This window comes from Muntiacus reevesi, chromosome 13 (genome assembly GCF_963930625.1).
Source record: "Muntiacus reevesi chromosome 13, mMunRee1.1, whole genome shotgun sequence".
NCBI lineage: Eukaryota > Metazoa > Chordata > Mammalia > Artiodactyla > Cervidae > Muntiacus > Muntiacus reevesi.
In genome coordinates this window covers 37,798,991-37,826,832 of record NC_089261.1, presented here as the reverse complement: position 1 = coordinate 37,826,832, position 27,842 = coordinate 37,798,991, and the positions used below count along the sequence as shown (strand labels likewise).

At 37.5% G+C, this 27,842-nt stretch overlaps 1 protein-coding gene across 4 annotated transcripts in view; it reads right to left on the bottom strand.

The window, feature by feature from the left end:
* AFG2A (AFG2 AAA ATPase homolog A) overlaps positions 1-27,842 on the bottom strand; it is a 330,482-nt gene that overhangs the window by 15,237 nt on the left and 287,403 nt on the right. The window contains exons 16-17 of one of the 4 annotated variants that reach the window (XM_065905062.1): positions 6,220-6,294; positions 3,488-3,922 (exon numbers count right to left, since the gene is read on the bottom strand). The exons of 2 other annotated variants lie outside the window; for them this stretch is intronic. In XM_065905062.1, coding sequence (XP_065761134.1) covers positions 6,253-6,294 — 42 coding nt within the window. In that variant the 3' untranslated portion in view covers positions 3,488-3,922; positions 6,220-6,252. Of the gene's footprint in view, positions 1-3,487; positions 3,923-6,219; positions 6,295-27,842 lie in introns of those variants that run through there. One more of the 4 variants, XM_065905061.1, reaches the window with a different exon arrangement.

The window sequence follows — 27,842 nt, the reverse complement described above, 5'->3', positions numbered from 1 at the left end:
TAGGTTTTGATGTTTGGTAATGACATCACACACTGGGGTATTTAGAAATTGAAGTTGTTGTTTCCTTATCTGAGAAATTATATGGCCTACTGTCTTACCAGCAGTGAGATGCACTTTGAACTGTTTCCTGAATGTCCCAAAGATCCCTGATTTTACCGATTTAAAAGGTGGTAGTAGTAAGATAAAGTGCTTGTCTTTTAACAATTAAAAAATTATATATATGGCATAACTTAAAGAGAAATTACAAATATTTGTAAGAGCCACATTGGCTAATCATTTTCATAATAGTACCCTTAATCCAGAAGAAAGTGAAGAATAAAGATGATTCAGTTTACGAAGGCTTTAACCAAAACATTCTTTTTCTTTTCTCTTCTGATCATTAAGTCCATTATTTAATGGTCTATGACACTTAAACATTCTTTCTTAACTACTGTTACCCAAACTCTTTTACAAGAATTCAAATGAGAGAATAAGGTTTGTGACAAGTTCAGCAATGAAAAGAGCCAGAGACTGAAAAATGTCCGTTTATAATGGATAAACTAAAAACTATAAGAAAGGCCATGAAAGCAATCCACAGACATGGAAAGGGCTATCAAAAAGGAGAACAGATGAAACTACTTATTGATAATGAAAAAATAACATCTAACATTTTCTAAACTTTAATGTATTAAATTATCACTTGGTGGGATTGGTTTGTTATCAGAAACACAGCAGTTGTTATACTTAAGGAGCTAATGGTGAGTTTTTAAAGCATAGATTATTCGTCTATAATTTTTAAAATCTAAAGATGTAAAATTGAGTGAATTTGAGTATGTGTATTTAGTAAATCTCATGACTGTATTCATATATTTTACCTCATCATTTTAAATTAACCATCAACTTTTTCTAACCATCAAAAAAATCTATCATTGGAAAGAGACCAGTAGATATCTCTAAATGAATAGAATTTTTTTTTTTTTATGGAGATGAGTCAGCTGGACACAAGGGAATACCATACAATGGACACTATTTTGCAATCTTAGTCAATGTATTCTCTATTATACATGATAAAATATACACATAAAAGGACCCTATAATGTTGTAAAAGGAGAAAATTGGAGCAAGTGCCAAGAATTTCCTAAGAGCTGTATTTTTTATTTGGAGATCTAATCACAAAACTTTAGATAGGCTACCTTGATAACAAGAACCTCTGTTTTATTATGCTGGTGTGTGTGCATTCTCAACTGTTCAGTTGTGTCTGACTCTTTGTGATCCCATGGATTGTAGCTGCCAGGCTCCTCTGTCCATGGACTTCTCCAGGCAAGAATACTGGAGTGGGTAGCCATTCCCTTCTCCAGGGGATCTTCCTGACCCAGGGATTGAACCTGGGTCTCCTGCATTGCTGGCGGATTCTTTACCATCTGAGCCACTAGGGAAGCCCATTATGTTGGCATCTAACTGGAAATAAACCCATACCATCCTTGATACAGTGTGTTCATGTACCTTCTGTACATACTTTATAATTACACTGAAGAATGTGAGAGGCACGAGAAATTCTGAGTTATTTTACAGGTCTGTCTTGCTTTCCCCCACCAATTCTTCTCTTTGAAATAAATATATCTACATTCAAACACATACACACACTCATGTGCAGATGCAATATTAAGTCCACAAGATGTGGCATGAGTTTAAGCACTATATTAAAGTGTGAAGTATATTTTACTATCAGTAGTTCGAAGCCCAGCATCTGTAAATCTTTTAAAATTAACTAGGCTGTTATGATCCCATCACTCTGGCATCAACCCAGCAGAGCTGTGCCTTTAGCAAAAGAATTCTGTAATAAAACAAGATTTTACATGCTGAAACAAAGTATTTTAAAACACCTTTTTGCCTATTTCTCATTTTAGTGCTATCTGTGGAATTTAAAACCCACATATACATATACAAATGTTCCCATGGAAGATTATGCTAAATTTTGGGTTAACCTCAAAATTACTAACTTTTTTTATCAACCTTTTAATGGACACTTTTATTTTCTTTAAGAAGAAACCCAAGTCCTGAAAAGACTTTAAGATATGTATTCTTTAATTGCCATAACACACACAACCAAGCTAACCTTAATCAAAGGGGACTCATGAATACTTTTCATGCTCCATATGTGAATACCTCTTAGTAAGGTGGAGAAAATTCTGCCTCAGCTTCTCTTATGTTTTCTCATTTCCAAATATGAACAATAATTTGTGACATCTGCTGTAGATTAGTCCTTGACTGCTAGGGATAGAAACTCAATTTGCATCAAAGGGGAAATTTATTATAATGATATTATTGGGTCTAATGGAACCTGAGGACAGTAGTGTAGCTGGGCCTCAGCAGGCCGACTGGAACCAGGCACTCATTCTCTCTCATATTTTTGATCTCCTTACTCACTACAGAGTGGTTTTCTCCACATGGCTGAAAACACAGCAACACGCAGTGTCTATGTTTTGTATCTTACAGCTTTAACCACAAGAAAGTTATTTTCTCATTCCACTAACCAAAACTCCTGTGGCAAGTCTCTGAATGGCTTAGCCCTGTCACTGTGGGTATTACGATGGGGTCAAAGTGAGGTAGATCATTTCCTCTGCACCATTATCAACCGTGTGTGCGTTCTCATGTTGTGATGATGTGACAACTCTGTAGTTTTCTGTGGGGAGTGAAAATCCTTGGGATCTTGTAAGTATAGGTGACTGGAGGCAGGCCTATGGTTGGTTGAAGGGTGAGAGAGAATGTTCAAGTGTCCTCTGCCCTTCTTCATTTATATGCAAATTTGTGTTGCTTATACATTGCTTCAAATGCTGTCTGGCAACACATTACCTCAAAACATTCTGTTGAAAAGATGCCAAATTGATCTTGCGCCCACCAGGGCAATGGCCCGCCTGTCAGCCATGCTTTCAAAAATAGTGCTCAGTATACCTCAGTGCAGCTAGTTGCTTCTAGCTGCCATTTTCTTAGATCATGCTGCTCACTAGGGGTCCAAATAACAATCTGGGCTGTACAACAGATTTTCAGATCATCCAAAATATGATACTGATGGAGCTCCAGTGGAGCAATCAGCATGCAGTATTTATACAAAATATGATAAAGCTGAAAAACCTCAAGGACCAATTTCTTTGGCAATGATTATGGAATCTACAGTAAAAATTAAAGCTATTCTTTTTGAGTGATGATTCTAACTGGGTCATGGTCAAAAATAAATGTTATCTTTGTGTTAAATCCATTCTCTTTCTAAGGAACGAGAGAAGTCTCAATGAAAATCAGAACAGAAAGTAAATAAAAGTTCCACTTGCTTTATGGTGGAAGAGGTGATATAGCTAATAGATTACAAAACTTGAGTCTGGAGCTGTTCAGTTTGGAAGTTTATGGAAATTTTATTTGAAGACAGTTCCTAAATCAATTAAACTAGAAATGTGTGTTGACAAGACTTAAGCAGGGGAAGAATGAAACAGACAGTATTCCAGGTGTGAAAAACTTGTACCATTCTAAGTGTCTGAAAATGATTTTAAGTGTCTTTCACACCAGCTCAACCCCACTTTGTAAACTTGACCAGCTCTTTCTCTTTAGAATAGTGGAGAAAGGGGAAGATAGATGAAATTGAGCCCTTAGTGAATATTTAGAGAGAGAATAATATATTTTTTTCCTTATCACTGAAGCTTTTTTTTTTTTTAACTAGGGAAAACTCAAACATATACAATAGTAGATTGTGTGTGTGTGTGTATGTGCTAAGTCGCTTCAGTCACGTCCAACTCTTTGCAACCCTATGGCTGACCAGGATTCACTGTCCATGGGATTTCCAGGCAAGAATACTGGAGTGGGTCGCCATTTCCTTCTGCAGGGTATCTTCCCGACCCAGAGACGGAACCTGCGTCTCCTGCATTGGCAAGCAGTTCTTTACCACTAGCAACACCTGGGAAGTCCAGAGAATAATATATAATGAACTCTCATTCACCTGTTACCCACATTTACCAATGATAAACTCACAGCCAACTCTATTTTATCTAAACTCTAATTCTTACCCCCAACACTGCAGTAAATTTTTTGAAGCAAGTCTCAGAATCATAATATTTAATCCACAAACATTTCAGCACATATCTCTAAAAGATTTTTTGAAAAGCATAATGACATTATTTCACATTACAAATAGCAAAAATTCCTTAATAATAGTCAATATTTAGTCAGTGTTAAAATTCTGCCCATTATTCATAAATATATTCCACTAATCTGTTTGAACTGGGGTTAAAAGAAGACCTACACATTGCATTTCGTTAATACATCTCATTTCTCTCCCTTTTTTCCCTTACAATTCATGTTGGAGAAACTGGATCATGTGTCTGATATAGTTTTCCACATTCTTTACTTTCCTGAGCATTTCTGTGGTGAGATTTAAAATGTTCCTCTGTCTCCTTATTTCCTATTAACTCATAATAAGATCTAGAAGCTTGAAAATATTCAGGTTTGATTTTTGGGGACAAATACTTCAAAGATATTGAGATTCATATAATGCCTGGCTGTTTCTCTTTTTATGGTTTAGTCACTCATGACTGCCTAAGTCCTTTACTTCACTAGGGTTGCAAAACAGTACTATCATCTTTCTGGTATTCCTTCATGTATTGATTGGGATATATTTATAAAAGGGAAGCTTTCCCATCCCTTTCTTGACATCATCTTAGATAAATGTTAGTATACTATTCAATCCTTCCTCACCCTTAACTTTTCCATTCAACAATTTGTCCAAGAAATCACTTCATAGCTATACTGAGAGCCATTTCTCTTTTCTTTTATAGCTGCATATTTACTCAACCAGGTCCCAAGTAATGGACATTTGAGTTGTTTCCAGTCTTTTCCTCCCTTATTTATATGTCAATCGTAGTCTACAAACAACCAAGTGGGACAAAGTAAAGAAGAGTCATCCACCTGGTAAGAAGCTCCTATTCATGCATGAGTATGATTAAAGAATATTGCTTTCTCAACCACTACTTGTTCAAAATTTTAGAAACAGTGAGTCTTGAAGTCATACTTTCTGGTTCCTGTATTTCATCTTTTCTTCCCATTTTTTGCCTTGCTTCGCCCTAACCAGCCTTTAAAAGGCCTTCAGCCTCAGCCAGCTCTAGTCACGGCTTGCGTTCTCCACATGTCTACGTGGCTTCATGCTACAGAACTGACCTGGCTTTTGTCCAAAGCCTGGTGACTGGAACTGTCTCACTTGCAGTCTCTGCCTTCTGGCAATCAACACTGCTGCTACACTAATGTGGTGGTGGCAGAGGCAGCAGCAGAGCTCATGGGGCTGGCAGTGGGCTTAGGAAGTGATAATAGGAAAATCAGGACTCTTATTTATTTTTGTGATTCAAACCAGTGTGGTTCTCCAAATCAATTTTTCATGTACACGGTAATGTCCTGGGACTAGCTCTGAATTCTTGGAAGATCATATGCCTAATATGCCATAGACATTCCTAGTATAGATATATTATTCTAGGCCCCTAGTTTCTAGTCTTTACTTATCCCCTCTCAAAGAATGAATCTACTTTGTCTTCAAACATCAGTTCTAGGCCAATGCCTTTGAAATGTTTATCTTCAGCTGTAAGGCATCTCTCCAGGCCCCTACAACCCAAAATGTCCACCATCAGATGTGTCATCTTGATCGGAGAACTTCTTGCTTCACTAACTCATTTTCAAGGATATGCCTTTCATCTTGACATCCACGCTTGAATCCACTAATAATATAGCCCTTTTTCTTGGCCTGATACCACTTAATCTAACCACCTCTCCTGAATCAGATGTTGATTTACTTGGCATCATGTGACAATTCTACCCAGAAAGGGCTAACCAATGGGTAAAGCTCAGGTTGGAGAGGATTCTTGAATATCTGTGCTTTGTCCTTGGATGCAGTCTACGAATAAACACATTAGACAAAATCTTTGTCGGTATGCTAATCAAGTATGAATATTTGTTAGAACCACTGAATATCTGGGGGATAAAAACAAGCCTAGGAGAAAAAAGATCTCAAATGACATGATGAATGAGTCCTGATTAACAAACGAAACTGATGAAATAAGCTTGGCTCCTCTTAGTAGAGAAAGTGATCACATGTGAGAGGGGCCCAAACCACAGCGAAGAGAAACCCTAATGGGACAACTGTGTTCCCAGAAGGAATGAGGGCTGCAATGAGAAATCATTTCAACTCTTCAGTACCTCTACGGTGCTTACCAAAAGGGTTAGAACTGTTGATCTTGTGAGACTCTAGAAAGCAGATCTAGGACCAAGGCTGCAGGAGAGAGGTTTCTGCTCAATAAAAGAAACACATGAATAATTCACAAGTTGGCCAGATGTAGATAGCTCTAAAGATAGTGAGTAAACAATCATTAGTTTGTTTCAGTTGCTCAGCCATGTCTGACTCTTTGCGACCCTGTGAACTGCAGCACACCAGGCTTCCCTGTCCATCACCAACTCCCGGAGCTTGTTCAAAGTCATGACCATGTGACAGGAATATTGTAGATCTTATTCAAATACTGGGAAGAGACTTTCCTTACATGGCAGAGAAGAACTTTCAGTACGCTACCATCATCAAGTCTACAGTATTCCCTTTACTTATACTCGCATGCTTAATTGTCCTTTCTGTTTCAAAGGTTGTACTACCTGGGTTCCTAAGATTAGACCTCCTATTTAAGCACTGGATTCCATTCCCTTTTTCCTAAGTCAAGATTTGCTGCTGTAATTGCTTCCCTATGCATAATCAATTTTCCCCATCAGCATAACAATATGTTGTAATTACTCATTTTAAAAGCATAATCACCTGCCATGTCTCCACATCTGCTTAATTTTTTTTGTGTGTGAAGTATGCATCATGTATGTATTTAGTTTGCTGTGCTGGGTCTTAGCTGCAGCATATGGGATCTAGTTCGCAGACCAGGGATGGAACCCCGCCCCCCAACCCCTGGTACTGGGAGTGCGCAGCGTTAGTCACTGGACCACCAGCGAAGTCCCTCCACATCTACTTTAATCCAAGACCAATGAAACTCCTTGGAATAGCTGTCTTTATTTGCCCTTCTCCACTTCCTCTCCTTCTATTCTGCCTTAAACTCACCCAAATGAGACTTCTGACCTTCCACTGAACTGCTCTGTCAATAATCCAATGGTCAGTCCTCAGTGCTCAATTAACTTGATCTATCATTTGCTATCAATCACCCCTCCCAATTTCTTCAGCTGGACACTGGAACACCCCCAACTCTCTTCACTCCAGCTATACTGACTTCCTGACTGCTCTTAAACAAGAAAGGCTCACTGTCGTTCAGATAATTTGCTCTTGTTGTTCCCCTTCTGGAATGCTCTTCTCTTGGATAATAAACTGCACAATTCACTTACCTCAGGTTTTGATCCAGTATCACCTTTTGAGTAAGCTCTCCCTGGCCACCTGTATTTAAGCCTATGGCCTACTCTCTAGAATCCTTTTTTCCTTCTCTGCTTTATTTTGCTCCTCCTCTGTTATTGTCATCTAATATATTACATTTTAACTTATTTTGTTGATGTGCTCTTTCTCCTCAGAAAAATGGATCCACAAATTGGTAGACTTTCATTTAGTATGTTTGCTATTGTGTACCAGTGACTGGAAACTTACTTAATAGTAGGTGCTCAATAAATACATGTTGAATGAATGAGGACAAATCTGATATTTGACTTAATGTTAACGAAAGTTAGGACTTCTGTCCTAACAATTTGATTTTTGACCAAATGTGGAATTTATTCCTTAGCAAGGGTGCTGTATTTATAACTTTATATTGTATATACTGCTGAGGCAGATTGTTAAAACAAAACCAAAAAAGCCCTATACAACAACTTCAGAACCAATGAACCTCTTGCTCATGCTCCAATCTAGATTCAGTAGGGCAAGCTTTGACTACCATTAATTTGAAGTGTGCTTTTGGCCAGCCTTCCACAAAACGGGGTTGTGCTAAATACCTAGTAACCAAATAAAAACAGTGGAGATTAAGTAGAGATTAGAGCTAAATGGAATGTTAAATAAAGCTCTCAGCTGTGATACCATTTTATATTCCTGAATGCTTGCAAATAATTCCTGAAAGTACTTGACATGTACATGCAGTCTGTCCCTGACCCCATCACTACCCCAACCCAGGGCTCACCCAGGGGTATCCTACACTCAGGTGCGGCACAGCCAGTTCGAAGCTCTGAGAACACGACCCAATGCAGAGCTCTGCAAAACAACTCCAAAAAGGCTCTCTGACTGATGAAAGCCTGATCAGGGGGGATCTCAGTGACTTTTGGGTGCTGGTACTTTAAAAAAATCCTCCATGTGATCTGTGCTGTTTTCATAAGGCCTCAGTGCCTACCTGGTCTATGAGTCAAACCCACTAGTGTCAGACACTGTAACCTCAGTGTTACTGATGTTCAGATCAGCAACAGTGGCAACAAATCTTTTTCTGCTATCTCCTTCAAAAATCATCAGCAGAACCTGCTCTGCATTCCCGGTCTTCTGAACAACAAACAAAGCAGTTACAGGATATTGTAACCAGGATACTGTGTGATTTGTGAAGAAGTGACACTTCTGAGAAACAGAAAATTTGCTTTCTAGAAATATGTTCAGAGATGGAAAGTAAGGGTTTTGTAAGGAAAAACATTCTGTAAAAAAGAAAAACTGCTAGTTATATAAGCCAAAAAAACTGCAGGTGGCTTTGCTTTTATAAGTCAGAAAGTATAAAATCAAAAGAAATAATTTAATGTTTAAGTATAAACATTAATTAATTTATCTTATTTTAAGTATTTTACTACTGATAGCATTTATGTATCAAATACAAAGCAGTTTAGTAGTTTTTTTTTTTCAAAAATAAGAATTACTTCAGATTAGTTCTAAATGTATAGGTCCTTAAGTCTCTGAGAAATTAAAATGCAATAATTTTAGAGGCGAGTTTTAAGATTCAGTGTGACAAAACATAACACAACAGGCAAAGACTTTTCAGTATGCTAATATCTGACAGAAATATGAAGATATAACCAAAAACACAGCAGCTCTGAATCCTAAGAACACCGTGAAGCCAGTATTTATTTAGGGAAAGAGAAGGGCTATTCTATTCAACTCAATTCATTTAGGAAAACCAATGCACAAAACGTTGCTCAATGCTCTTGGGGAGGGAATATAAAGTCAACCTGTAGAAGCCTAGAATTCAGAAGGGGGGAATAAGACAATTGTACAAATGCTTTTTAGAAAGTGAAGTGAGTGATATATGAGAAACATAAAATACTGGCATGGGAGAACAATACTGATGATGTAGTTATCACTACAACTACTACCACCACCACCAGTACCACCACTGACTGACTCCCAAATGTTCTAGATCTTCACATGTCTAATCTATCCGACAGTGCAAGTGAGGGAGGCAGCAGTCCCCCTCCCCCAAAATTTAAAAATGAAGAAACTGACATTTAAAGCATTTAGGTGTATTTGCTCAATATCATAAAATCAGGTAAGTGCTGAATCCAGCTTTAAATCCGTATTTGCCTGACTCCAGTACCTTCGAACTAGTTATCATTATCAGGTGATCTGGCCCTCACCGTAGCTCCGATGAGGAGGCGCTCACTAATCAAGAGGAGGCCCCTTAGTCATGAGCTTTAGATGAATGGGAGATGTGAAGATGGCGGTGCCGGCAGGGAGGCACGCCATGTGAAGGCACACTCCTGAGCAAGGCACAGAGACAGCACAGGGGAGGCTGCATTCAGAGGTTCAAAAGTAGTTTCACAAGCCTTGGGTGGTTTCAGACTGTGCTCCTTGTAGTCTCCAGGTTCACGTCAAATGTCTGGGGCATTGAGGAAGGATGAGAAGGAAACAGCTGAGAGCGGAGAGAAAGAAGTGATTGAAGGAACAAGACCTGGGGAACACTTCAGCTTAGTGTGATACAAAGAGAGAGTCTGTAAAAGACAGGAAGAAGCAGAGGAGCCTACGAGGGTTCACGTGAAAACCAGAAGAGCATTTCAGGAAGAGGATATGACTTCTGGCAGATGGGGCAGAAAGGCCAGGGAAGCTGAGGGCTTGGAGCTTGGGTCCTGGATTGGAGATGAGGAAACTGTTGGTGAGGTCAGCTCAGCAGTGTGGAGGGAGAGAGAGGCCAGGCTGCCAGGGTTTCTAAAGTGACTTGGGAGTGAGCGACTGGAGGCAGTAAGTGTTCCAGAATTTTGAGAATTTTGGTGGTAAAATGGAGACAGGCTGTAACCTAAGAGTAACAACGATCTAAGGGAGGTTTAAAAAGGAATATAGTATCCAAAAGTGGATGTAAAACAAGAAGTGGTATTTCCAGAGTTAATTTTTAATTTCCTGAGTTCACTGCTGTACGAATTTCAAACCATTTTGGCACTCATATCCTGGCATGTGTATGAACTTAATTGTGGAGATAAATGCAGTAGCAGCTCGGACAGAAATCAAAAATCCTCTGTAAAATTACAGAAACGGTTACATTAAGTTCTTCTCAAACTTCTAATCCCCCAATTTCACTCTAGCGTAATGGTTAGCGGTCTTTCTGCCAGTGGGTAAAGCCAGGTACCCTCAAGTGTAAGCACACACTAGCACACAAAACACCTATAACATATAAAATATGATTATTCCAAAACTTCAGATCTTTCCCATTGTCAAATAATCTTCCTTTGTATTCATGTTTTATTTGCTTTACCTTAAGTCACCCCCTAATCATGCTGACATCTACTACCGATGATTATATTAGACCTAAAAGTTTTCTTAAACAAATGAAAAATACTGACTTCCATTCCTGAAAGTCCTGCTTCCAATTTTCAGGAGGAAATTAAATAATGTATAAATCAAATACTGGGCCTGAGCCCAGACAGCTGAACATCGTTTTGTCCTTTCAAGGCAAAGAGGAAGTGTCTGCTATGGCAGGGACATGCCAAGAGAAATAAAGCTTAACCTCAGCCCCATGTGAAAGTGATTTTAGATAATCGGGGGTGTCTACAAATAGGTTAAAAATGGGACCACATACTAGCAGGGAACTTTCCATGGAAGTTAAAAAATGTATCAAGATCTAACCCCCACCTTAAAAACAAAATATGTTTGGAAAATGACATGGCCTTAGAAATTCTATATACAGACAGTAGAGGAAAGGGAAAGTAGACAGGGGAAGAGTTGACAAGCCAAAGGAAATTGAAATGTGTTTCCGCTTAGCATTTATGATAGGCTCACAATTTGATTTCTTTGTAATTGTAATTGCCAGATTCAAAATGATATATGTTTGAAGAGGAAGGAAAGGAGGGGGAGGAAGAAGGGGAAAGGGAGGGGAGAGAAAGAAAGAATGACTAAGAGTATACGTGTGTAGGTAGAGTGACAGACGGTGAAAAATTACTTAGATTAGGGACTGGCAAAGTTATTCTGCAAAGGGCCAGAGAGCAAATATTTTAGGCTTTGTGAAGAACACAGTCCCTCCTGTAACTATTGAAATCACTTTTGTCGTTTGCAGGCAGCCATAGGCAGTATGTAAATGAATGAGTTGTGGCTGCGTGCCAACACAACTTTATGGACACTGAAATTAGAATTTCATGTATTTTTCTTCTTTTGATTTTTCTTCAATCACTTCAAAACATAAAAATATTCTTAGCTTATGGGCCTTACAAAAACAGATTGTGGGACATATCTGACCTGGAGACTCAGTGTGCTGCCCCAACCCCCGCCCCAATTCAGATAGAACATTGCTATGAAACTAGGCTTGCCTCAAATTTTGGGATTCTGGGTAGTAAAAACTGCCTTTTTTTTTGTCAGTAGCTGAACAAAAAAACAGTAGTAATGGGTGAAAGCATTTACTTGAACAATACAGCAGACTCTAACCCTGTGAAAAAGACAAGCATCTCTATCTGTTTCTATGGGGATACTTACCCAAGTAAGAAACCAAAGTTTACGTAGTAAGAAACTTTGAAGCCAAATGCTATATAACCATTAACATGCAACATTATTCAGGGATCAAGGGTGTTTTAAAATATTATCCCCTTTATCAGAAGTTAATATTTTACAAACATCCTTTGTAGCATAACACTTGTCTGGAATTACACGTAAATTTCCATCATCACCTCTATGGAAACCAGAGAGCTAGGTACTGGAAGGGTTTTCTGGTGGAACATATGCTTTACAGATCACATGGTGATAAAAACTTTATGGAGCATCTGACCTAGACTTCCAGAAACAAAGGAAATATAAAAGTGCAAAGCATGTACATTCACAGTTTTTTGTGAAGCAAAATAATTTTTATACATTAAATGTTTTATTATGGAACAAACACTGACTTTTTCTTTCTGCATTCAAGGAGAAAAACTCTTACAAAACATCCTGGTAGGTGTCTCACTACGTTGATATAGGAAACAGCATTCCCTTTTTTGTTTTTGGGTGGACATTCCCAGTACTTCTCCTTAGTAATCTTGAACAGATGAGGCCTTCTTATTCAGGGAACTGCTCCTCAGCCACACCAACCCTTTACAGTGTGGTCACGGTGCCCTGTGGCACTGTGGGTACCACAGGGGCAGCTGCAAGACACAGCTGGTTGGGACAGATTATGTCCTGAGGATGAACAATGATTCGGGGAAGGTTTAAAAAAATGAGCATATTACCCCCAAATGGTTGTAAAACCAGATTATCTCCAGAGTTGTATTTTTATGGACTGGTCACTCAAGGTACCCAGGATTGCAATCAATGTGGAGTGGATAATCACACTTGTTTTAGAGAATTTAGAACACAGTTTTTTTATTTGACGGCAAGTTCTGGTCAGGAATGCAATCCTCTATTATAATATTGTCTGTTTAAGGAAACAGAACTCTCTCAACAGTGACCTGTTTTGTGGTGGTCTGCTTTACGGCAATGTTTCTAGGAATTCATTGTGGGGAAGCAAGCTGCCTTAACCATCCACATGGAAACGACGAGGCTGGAGGCGAGGGAGAGTCAGGGAGAGTGGGAAGGCCGAGGGTGTAAAACAGGCGGTGGCCTTGAGAGCTCAGTGAGTAGTCTTTTTATTTTTTCTCTCCTTCATTTCCTCCCATGCTGTATCCTTATTATTATTTTTAGTACACTTTATTATTTAGAGCAGTTTTTAGATTCATAAAACTGAGTGGAAAATACAGATACCCTTTGCCCCTACATATACATAGCCTCCCCTACAATCAACATCCCTCACCCAGGGGTATATCTGTTATAGTCAATGAACCTGCATCTACACAATATTATCACCCAGAGTTCAGAGTTTACATCAGGGTTCACTCTTGGCACTGTACATCCCGTGGGTTTGGACAAATGTGTAATGACATGTATCTACCATTACAGTATCATACAGAGTAGTTTCACTGTCCTAAAAATCCTATGTGCTCTACTTATTCATCCCTTCTAACCCCTGGCAACCAATGATCTTTTTTTACTGTCTCCATAGTTTTGCTTTTTCCAGAATGTCATATAGTTGGAATTACGTACTATGTCGCCTTTTTGGATTGGCTCCTTAGTGATACACAACTTAAGGTTCCTCCAGGTCTTTTTATGGCTTGAAAGTGCATTCCTTTTCAGTGCTGGATAAGAAAGATTCCACTGTGTGGATGCGCTAGTTTATTTATTCACTCATTTACTGAAGGACATCTTGGCTGCTTCCATGCCTCTGGTAGTTATTCTTCTTTTACTATTACTACAACGACTACACATATGAGAAAACCACCCAGGTCACAGCGCTAGTAAATATCAGGGATGGGATTCAAACCCAGGATCGCCTCATTCAAGAGACCGAGTTTTTCATCTCTCTGCTATACTTCCAATATATGTATATTTTTATATGTATTTATTCCTTCTAGCTAAAGCTTTAAAAAAACTGTCATTTCAATCAGAAGTAATATAAACTCACAGTAAGGGAAAAATTAATAATTTCAGGTTTGTTTACCATGGTCCTAAATCTAGGAGTTTATTTCAACATCCACAAAATGCCATTTAGTAAGAAATATAGAGATTAAGACATAAAATTTCCCCTTAAAACTTTAGCACACAACTTCCCCTACTGTGGAAACATAACAAATTTCTGGAATGTACAAACTTAAGGAAAAGCATCAGTACCCTAACTCGGCATTTATCACATGCTTTATGTTTTTATATTTTAATAAACAAAAATTAAATGATAAGCCAATTAGGTCAGTTAGCTAAGAATATAAGCCGGATTGCCATAAAACTTTCCTTTCCCTCCCAAGTCATTTTTCTGGTCATAAAGAGACTAAAATAATGAACAAAACAAAGAAAAAAGAACAGTGGTAGGTAAGGCAGTTTAAAAGACCAAACCAAACAGGGACAGAAGAGGCTACCAGAACCTTATGCAAACACTGCTTATAAATGCATCAACATCACCTCCAGAGGTCTCATCCCTTGGTTCTGCAGGCCCCCAAAGTCATTTATCAGAAAAGTAAATGAGTAGATTCCAGGGTAGAAATGGGATATTTCACACAGTGTGGCTGTTTGTGGTTGTTTCCATTTAACTGGAACACAAGTGAGTCGACAATGGTGGAAATTGAAGGGGGTAAAAAAAAAAAAAGAAAGACAATCATCCAAGGGTCTGTTGGAGGAAAAAGTACTGCAGAGAAAATTAACATAAACATAAAAATTCAATTAAAATAAAAACTGTTTCCAACAGACTTGGATATGAAAGTTAATATACCTGCACAACTCAAGAAGTAAAAGCAAACACATTCAATTGCTCAACCAACGAGTTGTGCTTTTATTCAGGCCCATCCAGAAAATCACTCTGGGATTCTTCCTCTTACTGAAAATTATGACCCTCAGGAAACTTGACTTTGAACAAAATGATTCAGATCACAGTGTTGCCAGGACTCTGGTGAGATCAACCAAAGTTCTTCATCCTGGATTCTTGCCTCAAGTTCTTTCATATAAGAATGATATCCTCTCATTACCAGACAGCCTCTCAAAACACATGCACTATTCTAGTGGGGAGTCCAATTATCATTTCCAGATTAAATCAGTGCCTAGAGCACTTGAACTAGAGAACTGGGTAACAGGATATGATAGGGTTTAAAAAATGATGTACCCTTTTATATATATATAATTAATTTGAACCTTGCCCAGCCCAGCACTGATCCCAACTTGTTATCATCAAATATCAAAACTCAAACCCATGGTAAAAGGCAGTGGAAGAAGCCTTTTATCTTCAGTGATTATCTTGGCAAATGCCTGGGACTCACACAAGTGTTTTTTTTTTTTTTTTTTTTTTTTTTTAGTACAGTTAAGATAAAACAGTTTCAGACATTCCAAAAAGAACATATACTACTTCTTTCCAGAGAAGATGGTAGAGTGCTCAGTGTGGTAAACTTTCACAAAAGTAACATTGTATGCATGAGGTCTTTCACTCATCAAACATTTATTAAGAACAAACTATAGGCCAGACACTAATAGTCTTCTTTGATCAATTAATTCATTCTAAGATTCCAAAGCTTTAACACGGGCATTAGAAAGGCATTATTTCTGGTAAATGTAAGTGGTGTTTTCAGATCATTGCAGAAGGGCAACTATTAAAATAATTCAAAAAAACCCTTCAAGATGACACTGAGTTACAACTAACATACTATATAGATTAATTCCTTGTGATACTGAAGATGAGACTAGATTATCAAGCTGGTCAGAAAGTAAGAAAAAGCTAGAGCAGAAGCTTAATAGACACAAATTCCCAGCCACACACACACATTTACTGAAAGCATTCAAAACCATCCTAAAGAAACAGTGGATATTCAAGGAAATTCAGATTTAAGGGCACAGGCTTTGGAGTATTACTAGGGTTCAAATCTTGGATCTACCAGTTTTATCTGTGAGATCTTAAAAACACTATTTTAAGCTAAAGTTTCTTCCTCTGTAAAATGAGTGTACTATTTATTTTTTCTCATAGGGTTGGTTATTATATTAAATAAGATAACTTTGTGTCTCATAGGATTATTATATTAAAAATTAAACAACAAATTATATTAGGCTTATAGTATTAAATTAGTTATTACATGACATTATTGCTAGTTGTCTAGCAATATCATAGTAATTGTTCAACAAAACTGTTGCAAACATTTACTAATAATATTAATAAATTACCTGATTACTGAGTATATAATGAAGACCAATATAGAATCTGGTGACTATGGATTTATCTACCATTTTTTTCCCAATGCAAATTATTTATAACCTAATTCAAGTGGAAGTCATTGTGAGTGGTTTAGAAGCCTTCTATCTCACACATCCTTGTGTTTCTACTTGTGGAAATGTTCACTTTCGGTTGTAATTTGTTTCTAATTCCTAAAATTCCAGCTTTTCCTTGGAATGTCTTCCAGTAAAAAAACTGAAGCTGATAAATGGAATTCTGATATGAGACAACTATAAGCAAAGCAACTACAAACTAATCTTTATAGCCATTTAGCATCCAATGTTGGAGACTGAGGGAGAATACATTGTTAAACTGCAACAGCATAAAGGAATGAAGAAAGGAAGTTCACAGATTGGAAACAGAGTTTTGTACAACTATTTAATAAGTTTTACAAATATGTAGCAAAATCCTAAAGATGGACTTTGTGTGGGTCTACTAAATTCACAGAAGTATTTTCATTATATCCATACACAAAGAGAATGAATTATCTGTCAACAGTCATCTTTGAAAACAAAAGCAAAATATTTTCTTGCAGAAAGAAGCTCAACAATGTCACCCTGACTACTGGTATTATCTGAGCATCAAGACTGAGGGATGAAATTTTGCATTGCCTTTGCTGAATGGTTGATAGGAAAGATCATTCTTGCCAATGCCTCCAAGAATCTCACTGTGTACTACAGTGCATTACTGTTAATGACATTGTGATTCTCAGCATGTGAAACCTTTTTAAAATTACTAAAGGTAAATCATATTCATGCTCCAGTGAACAAACTCAAATTATTAATACCATCTTAGATGACGGGGGAAAAAAAAAAACCACTGAAATATTAAGAATGCCAGGGGCAGAATTTCAACTGTAGGGCCAGATGACTTTTCAGGGTAAGTTACACATGGCAAATGAAAATGTATGTGCATCATAGACTTCCCTGGTGACTCAGACAGTGAAGAATCTGCCTGCCACATGGAAGACCTAGGTTCGATCCCTGGGTTGGGAAGAGCTCCTAGAGAAGGGAACGGCAACTCACTCCAGTATTCTTGTCTGGAGAATTCCACAGACAGAGGAGCCTGGTGTGCTACAGTCCATGGGATTGCAAAGAGTCAGACACGACTGAGCGACTAACACACACACACACATGCGTGTACCATGGTTTCATCAAATGAACAATGAATCTCAAGTACCCAGAGATTTTTGTTCTCAGTAATGGGTAAGCTAGCTGTAAGCCAAAGATGAAAAGGAGGACAGCTTAACTCACAGGGATTAGGACATCCTTCAAGCCATGAACCTCTCATGGAAAGCTATATAAAATGAAGCTGGCAAGCAAGGTCACCGAATAAAGCCACAGGGACCGAGTCTTGCCTGAGTCAAGGGGTAATACTCACAGGGACCCCCCTGAAACTGTGCTCTGCTGTGTTCCTGCTGGCAGGAATTTACCAGCACTGTCAAACCTTGATAACAAAAGAATCCTCATTAAATTAAACCAAAAGAAAGAAAGGTAAAAACGTATGGATAATTTTTTTAACTCTTTCTATAGGGAGGAAACCAGAAGATGATAAAGAACTGAAGAACATGCTCACACTATTCCAACTGTTATTTTCTTGCCAAGCTGGGAAGGCACAATTTTCCTTAAAGGTATGTTTAAGTAATACTTTGGCCTTGGAAGTAACTCCTTAGTGAGGGACTTCCCTGGAGTGCTAGTCACTTTCCAGCATTGTGCTGCAGTAGACTACAAGGATTTCATCAATCATGCAAAATCTGGGTATATCCTATTACCTATGTGCACATAACTCCATGATAAGCTTCTTTACAGGTGTCACAAAACTATCCTTGGAGAATGAATGAGGGATAAAAATGATGGACTGTTATACTGATTTTCCCAGGTACATTACTTTTCATGGTCTTAAGGATGAAAACATCCTGAGTTGAAAAGGTAATCTGTGCATCCGCTCTTTAGGTTGAGCATAAGAAGATAATAATATCTCTAGCTATAATTCAGAGTGCTCTTCTAATTGTACTTTGATCAAGCTTCAGGTTAAAATAATTTGCCTGCCAAGACACACTGTTGCTCAGGGTTTTAATTCTCAAAATTACAGGTAGGGATATAAAAGGTGGAGATTTTAAAACATTATTTTCCTCTTTTAAGTTCAAACTATGTTTTCTGCATTATTTTATTGAAGAACCCAAAACGAACAGGTGAATGGGAAAGCAGCATGAACCTAAATTCTTTGATGTACAAAGCATACAAGATTTATAACTATTTCTTCATTATATTTCTAAGCTTTACAAATAAATATTAAACATTAACTCATTTCATAAAAAGTTTCATTAGGGAATACCCTTCCCCTAGAAAGTATACAGGTAATAAAGGCAATCAAGTTGGCCTTTTTAATATTCACCAATGATAAATCACTTTCCAAACTGAGGTTATTGGCAGGCTCTACTATTTTGTGTGTTTTACATTTTTAAGGTAAGCAGGCAGCTTCCATTCCAATGTGAAAGACATAATGACTACACTATGCAAAAACTCAAATTCTCATAGCATTCAGTTATCTGTTTTTATTCTTTAACTTCATCTTTTAGCTTTATTTACCAGAGAAGATCGTATCTGAAAAGCTATTTAAAACTATAAATCTGTCAACGGTTTCTTTTATAGAGGTGACATGGGAAAAAGAAAGGACATTATTAGGAGGGACAAGGGATGTCGTACAAGGAGTACTTGAAATGCAGGCTCCTCTCCCCTAATACAATGACATTTGGATGCTCAATGTTTGCCTCAGCTCATGTGTACAAGGGAAAAGAAATATGAGTTACTAATTTGAAACTTAAAAATGTCAGGAATGTAAAAACTGGAAGTTCCAACCTTTATTTGAAACTGGAGCAAAGACATTTCATTAAAAACAAGACTGTTACAACCAGATAGGTGCAAACTTGTCAAGATGGAATTTCAGTGTGCGTTTCACATACACAGAGGTATACAACCTTACAACCATGTTCTGCTTCTTGGGTTCAAGAAAATAGTAAGTACTCAGGCTATAATTCTGAGAAACAAGAATGAAATAAGCCACATGTTCAGTAGCTTTCTTAGTTAGCCAAACAGTTTTTAAAACACTCTGCAGTCTCCAAGGTGACTCAGAGGTCACAGCAGGAAAAGGAGAGAAAGGTATGTAGGTGGGACAGGGCCCAACCAAAGCAGATTCATTCTTATCTCTTTTATATAATGGTCTTCCTACATGGGGCTTCCCTGGTTGGCTCAGTAGTAAAGAATCTGCCTGCCAGTGTAGGAGACGTGGGTTTGATTTATGGGTCGCGAAGATCCCCAGGGGGAAGGAATTGGTGGCAGCCACTCTAGTATTCTTGCCTGGAGAATCCCACGGACAGAGGAGCCTGGTCTCCAAGAGTCAGACCTGACTGCATGACTGAACAACGAACAAAACTTTCTACAAAAGGTTTTATTTGAGGGAGAGAACAAGTTTTGGCTACTAAAAGCTTTTAGAAACTACTCTTCTTTAGTTTCAAAAATGATAGAAAAGATTAACACTGAACTCTAAAATAAAGCTTTCATGGAGATACATAGCTCTGGATTGGAATGGAGATGGAAAGAACATGATAATTTTTTTAGACAATATTTTGCTTTTATAATTTCTAAGAGTAACTGATGTAATCATCACCTCCTAGTCTTCCGTCTTATTTATTTTCAATTGAAAAGCAAGTCAGACAAATAGTGACAATCTGAAAAGAATGACTTTTCCTTGTCAGTTTACACAGAGAAGTTTAAAAACGTTTTTATTGGTTGAGCTTCCAAAGTGATCCAAAGTATTTATCACAGCCATACTGGAGGAATGAGAAACTGTCAGAAACTATTACAAGAAAGATAAGTAAAATCTCCTAAAGCTTTACTATGCTACATATGTTAAGATATTTTCGACAACTTTTCCCATCTTCACCAAATGCTAGGTTGAGGAACCCGTTTTAGCTTAAAGTTACCAAAATTACTGGCCTATGTGGATCCGAACTCATAAGTCAAGATTCTTAAAACCAAGTATAGCCAGTTTTACTGATTTGCTCTCCACAAAGCTTAAACAAACAAAAAACCAAAAAATCTAGATAAGAACAGAAAATGTGCAAGGTGTTATGAGATACATTTGTTGTCGTTTAGTTGCTAAGTCATGCCTGACTCTTTGCAACCCCATGGACTGTAACTTGCCAGCCTCCTCTGTCCACAGGATTTCCGAGGCATGAATACTGGAGTGTGATGCCATTTCCTTCTCTAAAAGATGTTCCCAACCCAGTGATTGAACCTGGGTCTCCTGCATTGGCAGGTGGATTCTTCAACATGAACCACCAGGGAAGTCCATGGGATACAGAGTGAAGATACCAAATCTGAGCTAGAAGTGTTAGAAATGACTTTCTGGAAGAAGTTATATCTAAGCTGAGTGAGTGGGTACAAAAGACTCAAACTAATATTAACAGTTCTTTGAAGCTTCAGGTATTCTGTAAAATGTTCCTAAATATGTTTGTTTTCCCACCCAATAAGATATGTGTGCTAAGTCACTGCAATCATGTCTGACTCTGCAATTCTATGAAGCCATGGACTGTAGCCCATGGACTGACAGGCTTCTCTGTCCATGGGGACTCTCCAGGCAAGAATACTGGAGTGGGTGGCCATGCCCTCCTCCAGGGGATCTTCCCAGCCCAGAGATCGAACCCGAGTCTCTTATGTCTTCTACACTGGCAGGCAGGTTCTTTACCACTAGCGCCATCTGGGAAGTCCTTCCCCATTTTATGGGTGGGGAGAATGTAGCCTTTAAAACAAGTGAGACAATAGCAGCTCTGCAGCTGATAAAGAGCAGGAAAAGCGAAGCATAGTGCTTTAAAGACAAGGTATTACACAGGAAATTAAACTGGTAGCAGGTGAAACTTCAACCTTTAATATGCTAGAAAACTGTTGTTATTAAGGTCAGCAAATGAAGTCCATGGGTCTCTTCAGAGAAATAAGAAACTGGACAGTCCTAAGTAAAAACAAGTCTGTCTCCCAGGTTAAAAAAACATCATTTCTCAGAGTTTTGCTTAAGCTTACCAGTCCTCAAACAAAGCTTCCAAATTACTCATTTAAAAAAAACACAGAAAGATGAATCTAGACCATAAGTTACATCCTGTTCTAGTATAACTTCTTTTTGGCATCTGTTAGTTTTTTAACATAAGCAACAGAACCCTGGCAAAGAAACATATCCATTTTTAGTCTGGCCTTTGCTCATCCCTTACAGTGCTCAATACCAGTAAAATAACTTTGATTTTATACTATAAAAAGGAAAACAAGAGGGAAGTTAAGCAAGATGACAACAAAGAAGTTTTCTGAACTTCCCTCTTCCCACGTTCACACGGAACGTACAGCTGCATGCACAAGGAGCAATTCCTTATGAAAGAAATCCAGAAATAAGCTGAGAGACTTGTATACAAAGAATGAATGAGAAAATACCCACATTGAAATGGGTAGGAAAAGTTGAGATGCACTCATCATAAACCCCACTCCTGGCCCAGAGCCATAAAATCTGAAGAGAACTCCAAACTCTCAGCTTCTTCCTGAGGACCAAGGGTTTGGACTGAACATCTAAGGCCTCAACTTTTAAGACTTCCACCTGGCTTGGCTTGGTGTCCATAAGACCCAGAAGATTACAGCAAACAAAGAAGCAATGCTTCATTGGTGCATAAGTAATCACTGTAGTTATCCCTTCCTCCCACTCCACAGGACTCTACACCTGTCTCTCCCAGTACTTCTCTGAAAGCGGTCTAAATGCCTACTTTACAAACTGCTGCCCAAGGGTCTAGCTTGTACTTGTAGCATACATATAGGAGTTGACTGCAATTCTTGGGGGAGGCAGGCAAACACTTCTCCCACCTTCTTTTCAGCCAGTTCAAACAATGAAACTAAGTTGCCAGTGCTCTTGCTTTGAAGTATCAGAAAGAGAAATTAAGAAAACATCCCAATTATAATGGCATCAAAAAGAATGAAATACTTAGGAATAAATTTAAGCAAGGAGGTAAAAGATCTGTACACTGAAAACTACAGGGCACTGATGAAAGAAACTGAAGAACACACAAATAAAGATACTCTGTGTTTATATCTTTTTAAAGAATATAAACTGGAAGAATTAGTATTATTAAAATGTCCATACATCCAAAGTGATCTACAGATTCAGTGCAATTCCCACCAAAATTCCAGTGAAACCTTTCACAGAAATAGAACAAACAACCTAATATTTGTATGGAACCACAAAAGTCTCTGAATAGTCAAAACAATCTTGAGAAAGAAGAACAAAGCTGAAGGCATCATACATCCTGATTTTGAATTATATTACAAAGCTAAAGTAATCAAAACAGTATTCTGGCATAAAAATGGACATACAGATCAATGGGACAGACTAGAGAGCCCAGAGATAAACCCATGCATATATGGTCAATTAGTTTTCATAAAGCAGTGAAAAATATACAATCAGGAAATGATAGTTTCTTCAACAAATGGTGTTGGGAAGATTGAATATCCTCATGCAAAAGAATGAAACTGGACTCATATCTTATACCACATAAAAAACCAAGCTGAAATGGATTAAATGTAACCTGAAACTGTAAAACTCTTAGAAGAAAATACAGGAGGTAAGCTCTTTTGACACTGGTTTTGGTGATGATGCTTTGGATTTGGCACTAAAAGCAAAAGCAACAAAAGCAAAAATAAACAAGTATGATTACATCAAACTAAAAAGCTACTACACAGCAAGGAAACCATCAACACGTGAAAAGGCAACCTACTAAATGGGAGAAAATATCTGCAAATTATCTATCTGAAAAGGGGTCAATATCTAAAATATAGAAATATACAAGGTATTGATATAACATCAAAAAGCCAAATAACTCAATTAAAAAATGGGAAAAAGACCAGACAGTTATTTTATTTCCAAATGCCATACATATGAATGACCAAAAGGTACATAAAAAGGTGCTCTACGTGACTACAGGCACAAATCAAAACCATAGTTAGTTATTGCTTCACACCTGTTACGATGGCTATTATCAAAAATAGAAGAGGTGATAAATGCTATTAAGGATATGGAAAAAAAGGGAATTCTTGTACATTGCTGGTGGGAATGTAAAATAATAAAGCCAGTACGGAAAACAGTACAGAAGCTACTTGAAAAAAAGTTAAAAACAAAATTATTATATGATCCAGCAATCCCAATTCTGGGTACATATTCAAAATAAATGAAAGCATTATCTTGAAGGGACCCCTATACTCCTAGGTTCAGTGGAGCATTAATCACAACAGCCAAGATATAGGAACAACCTAAGTGTCTGTCTCTGGATGACTGGATAAGAAATATGATATATATATATACATATAATCATGTAAATATTTATAAATACACATAAAATGGAATATTATTCAGTCTTTAGAAAGAACAAAATCCTACCATTTGTGACACAAACATAAATAGAGTTATTATGACAACTGAAGTAACATAGAGAAAGACAAAATACTTCATGGTATCACTTATAATGTGGAGTCTAAAAACTTATAATGGCAGAAAGTGAAGAGGAATTAAAGAGCCTCTTGATGAGGGTGAAAGATAAGAGTGACAAAGCTGGCTTGAAACTCAACATTCAAAAAAAACTAAGATCGGTATCTGGTCCCATCACTTTATGGCAAGAAGGGGAAAAAGTGGAAGCAGTGGAGATCTTATTTTCTTGGGCTTCAAAATGACTGCAGATGGTGATTGCAGCCATTAAATTAAAAGATGCTTGCTCCTTGGAAGAAAAGCTATGACAAACCTAGACAGCATATTAAAAAGCAGAGATATCACTTTGCCAACAAAGGTCCGTCTAGTCAAAGCTATGGTTTTTCCAGTAGTCATGTGTGGATGTGAGAGTTGGACCATAAAGAAGGTTGAGAGTTGGACCATAAAGAAGGCTGAGTGTTGAAACATTGATGATTTTGAACTTCGGTGGAGAAGACTCTTGAGAGTCCCTTGGACATCAAAGAGATCAAATCAGTCAGTCCTAAAGGAAATCAATCTTGAATAGTCACTGGAAGGACTGATGCTGAAGCTCCAATACTTTGGTAACCTGCTGCGAAGAGCTGAGTGCATGGAAAAGACTCTGATGCTGAGAAAGAGTGAAGGCAAAAAGAGAAGAGGACAGCAGTGGATGAGACGGTTAGATAGCATCACAGACTCAACTGGCATGAATCTGAGCAAACTTCAGGAGACAAGGAAGACACAGGAGCCTGGCGGGCTGCAGTCCATGGGGCCTAACAGTCAGACATGACTTAGCGACTAAACAAGAACAACAAAACTATATAAATAAACTAAAGATAAATCAAACTCACAGAAGAAAAGTGGTTGCCAGAGGCTGGGGTGTTGGGGAAATCAGGAGTGTTGTAAAAGGGTACAAACTTTCAGTAATAAGATGAATAAAAGGTCTGAAGATTTAATGTGTAATATGGTAACCAAAGTTGATCATACTGTACTATGTAGCTGAAATTTGCCAAGAGTAGAAGCTAAACTTTCTTTCTCTTTTACACATACATACACATAATACATGAGGTGATGGTTGTATTCACTTGATGGAGGGAATCCATTCATAACATTTATCAAACCACCATGCTGGATAATTTAAATATCCTACAATTTATTTGTCAATTTGGAGACGGTAATGGCAACCAACTCCAGTATTCTTGCCTGGAGAATTCCATGGACAGAGGAGCCTGGTGGGCTACAGTCTGTAGGGTTGCAAAGAGTCGGACACAACTGAGCAACTAACACACATTTGTCAATTACATCTCAATAAAGCTAGTGGGAAAAAGGAGGAAAGTAGGAGAGCGGGAGTAGAAAGCAAAGGTGAATGCTTATTACCTATACTAAACTTCAAATGATAGCCTGTTATTGCCACCCAAATATAACTGTGTATTGGCTTCTCCTGCCAAGATGTCATTCTCCAAAGCTGTGGTAATATGTAGGGTACACCCATTCTATGGGTCTTTTAAACAGTATAATAAAACAGCTCTAGTTTACTGTACGATTCTCATAAGGTAACTTTGTTAATTGTGGGAAACTGCATGATATAAAAAATAACTTAGTTTCAGCTAAGTTTGAAGTTCTAATTTCTATGATCTGTGTATGAGCTTGGTGTGTAGGTGAACATACCTACATACATACATGCACCGTGGCAACAGAAAAATCCACAAAATACAGGTAAAGCTAAGTCAACATAGAAAGAAAAATTATACTAGATTCCTCTGTATTATTTTACTACAGTATCTTGTTTGGATATTATTAAAATTGTGCCATTAAAAAGAGATTGCTGAATATATAAATTCTGTCACCTTACTGCCAATGTGTGATGTGACAAGGTTCTTGAATCGGACAAAACTTTAAAAGTATAAAAACTTCTTTCCATAATGTTCTTCTTCATTTAAAAGGTCCCTCCCCTCATTCATCACCTCCTGGCACAGTTATCCTGTGTTTTAAAGCATAGCAATATACTATGGACATTGTGTAGTGTGTGATCTACATATAAAATGCTGCATATGCCCAAGTTAAAGATGCTACTGTTGAGTAGTGAATCCCAATTCTGAGGAGAATGTTTTTCTATTCATACAGGTAGAAATATCTAATTCAGATACAGTAGCATAATGTTTAAAAGAGAATGCTTTTCTTCATGGCTAACAGTTCTTGGAGGGAATAATTCTCCCTGTCATTATAAGTTATAAATCATCACAATTATGAGGACAAAAAGTAAAGTAATGAGCAAATATGGCTGTTTTTACCTATAAACATTTACAAAACATAACATGATTCCAAATAGGTATCTTTTTCTTACAGAAAGAATACATTTAATACCCTATTAAATGTATTTTGAAAGAAAAACAGATATGAATTTATTAAAATAAAAACTTTCTGCTATATGAAATTTTAGATGAGAGTGAAAAGATAAGCCACAAACTAAGAAAAACTCTTTAGACAACACAAATCTTATAAAGGAAGAATATCTAAAATATATAGAGAACTTTCAAAATCCAAAAAAGAGAAAACAATCCAATTAAAAGTGGGCAAAATATCTGAACAGATAACTCACCAAAGAAGTTATATAGATGACAAATAAGGAAATGATGCTAAATATCATATATCATTCAGTTCAGTTCAGTTCAGCCACTGTCGTGTCTGACCCTTTGCGACCCCATGAATCGCAGCACGCCAGGCCTCCCTGTCCATCACCAACTCCTGGAGTTTATTCAAACTCATGCCCATCGAGTCGGTGATGCCATCCAGCCATCTCACCCTCTGTCGTCCCCTTCTCCTCCTGCCCCCATTCCCTCCCAGCATCAGGGTCTTTTCCAGTGAGTCAACTCTTCGCATGAGGTGGCCAAAGTACTGGAGTTTCAGCTTCAGCATCAGTCCTTCCAATGAACACCCAGGACTGATCTCCTTTAGGATGGACTGGTTGAATCTCCTTGCAGTCCAAGGGACTCTCAAGAGTCTTCTCCAACACCATAGTTCAAAAGCATCAATTTTTCGGTGCTCAGCTTTCTTCACAGTCCAACTCTCATACATCATTAGGGAATTGCAAATTAACAATGAGATATCGCTATGCATGTATCTGAATGGCTAAAATCTAAGACACTGAGAACATCAAAAGCACACTGACAACATCAAAAGCTGATGAGGATATGGAGCAACAAGAAACTTGTTGGGACTGCAAAATGGCACAGCCACAGTGGAGATAGCTTGTCAGTTTCTTATAAAAGTGAATGTATTCTTACTGTAAGATCCAGCAATCACCCTCCTGAGTATTTACCACAAAGAGATGAAATCTTAAGCCCATAAATAAAACTTTCACATAAATATCTATAAAAGGCTTTATTTATCAATCTTGTAGTTGATGTCCTTCAATAGGACACACAAGATGTCCTTCAGTAGGCAAACAGATAAACTGTGGTACATGAAGACAATGGAATATTATTCTACAATAAAAAGAAATGAGCTACCAAGCTACGGAAAGACATGAGGAACTTTAAATGCAAATTGCTATGTTAAAGAAGATTCCATCTATACTGCATTCTGGAAAAGGCAAAATTAAGAAGACAGTAAAAACATCAAGGGTTTGGAGTTAGGGAGGAAGGGTGAATAAGTGGAGCACATGGGGTTTTTAGTGCAGTGAAACCATTCTATATGATATGTCATCATATATTTCAAATGTCATATGCAAGTGTCATTATAAATTTGTCAAAATTCATAGAAAGTACATCAGCAAGCGTGAAATATAAATTACGGACTTTAGTTAATAATAATATATCAATAATGGCTCAACAATTTAATAAATGTATCATAATAATGAAAGATGATAATAGGAGAAATGAGAGAAGGAGGAGAGAAGGTTAATGGAAACTCTATGTTTTCCACTTATTTTTATGTAAGCCTAAAACTGCTCAGAAAATAAAATTTATTAATTAAAAAAATAATTAAAAATGTCACATAGGAGATAATTCTAGTTATTAAAAGAATATCTTTTAGCAATGTAGAAGAAACAGTTTTAATTTCTCTAGTGAGACAGATGTTTAGAAATATGACTCCCAAATATAACTTTCAAGTTATAAAAATGCATCCCTGAAAGAAAAAAGAATTTTG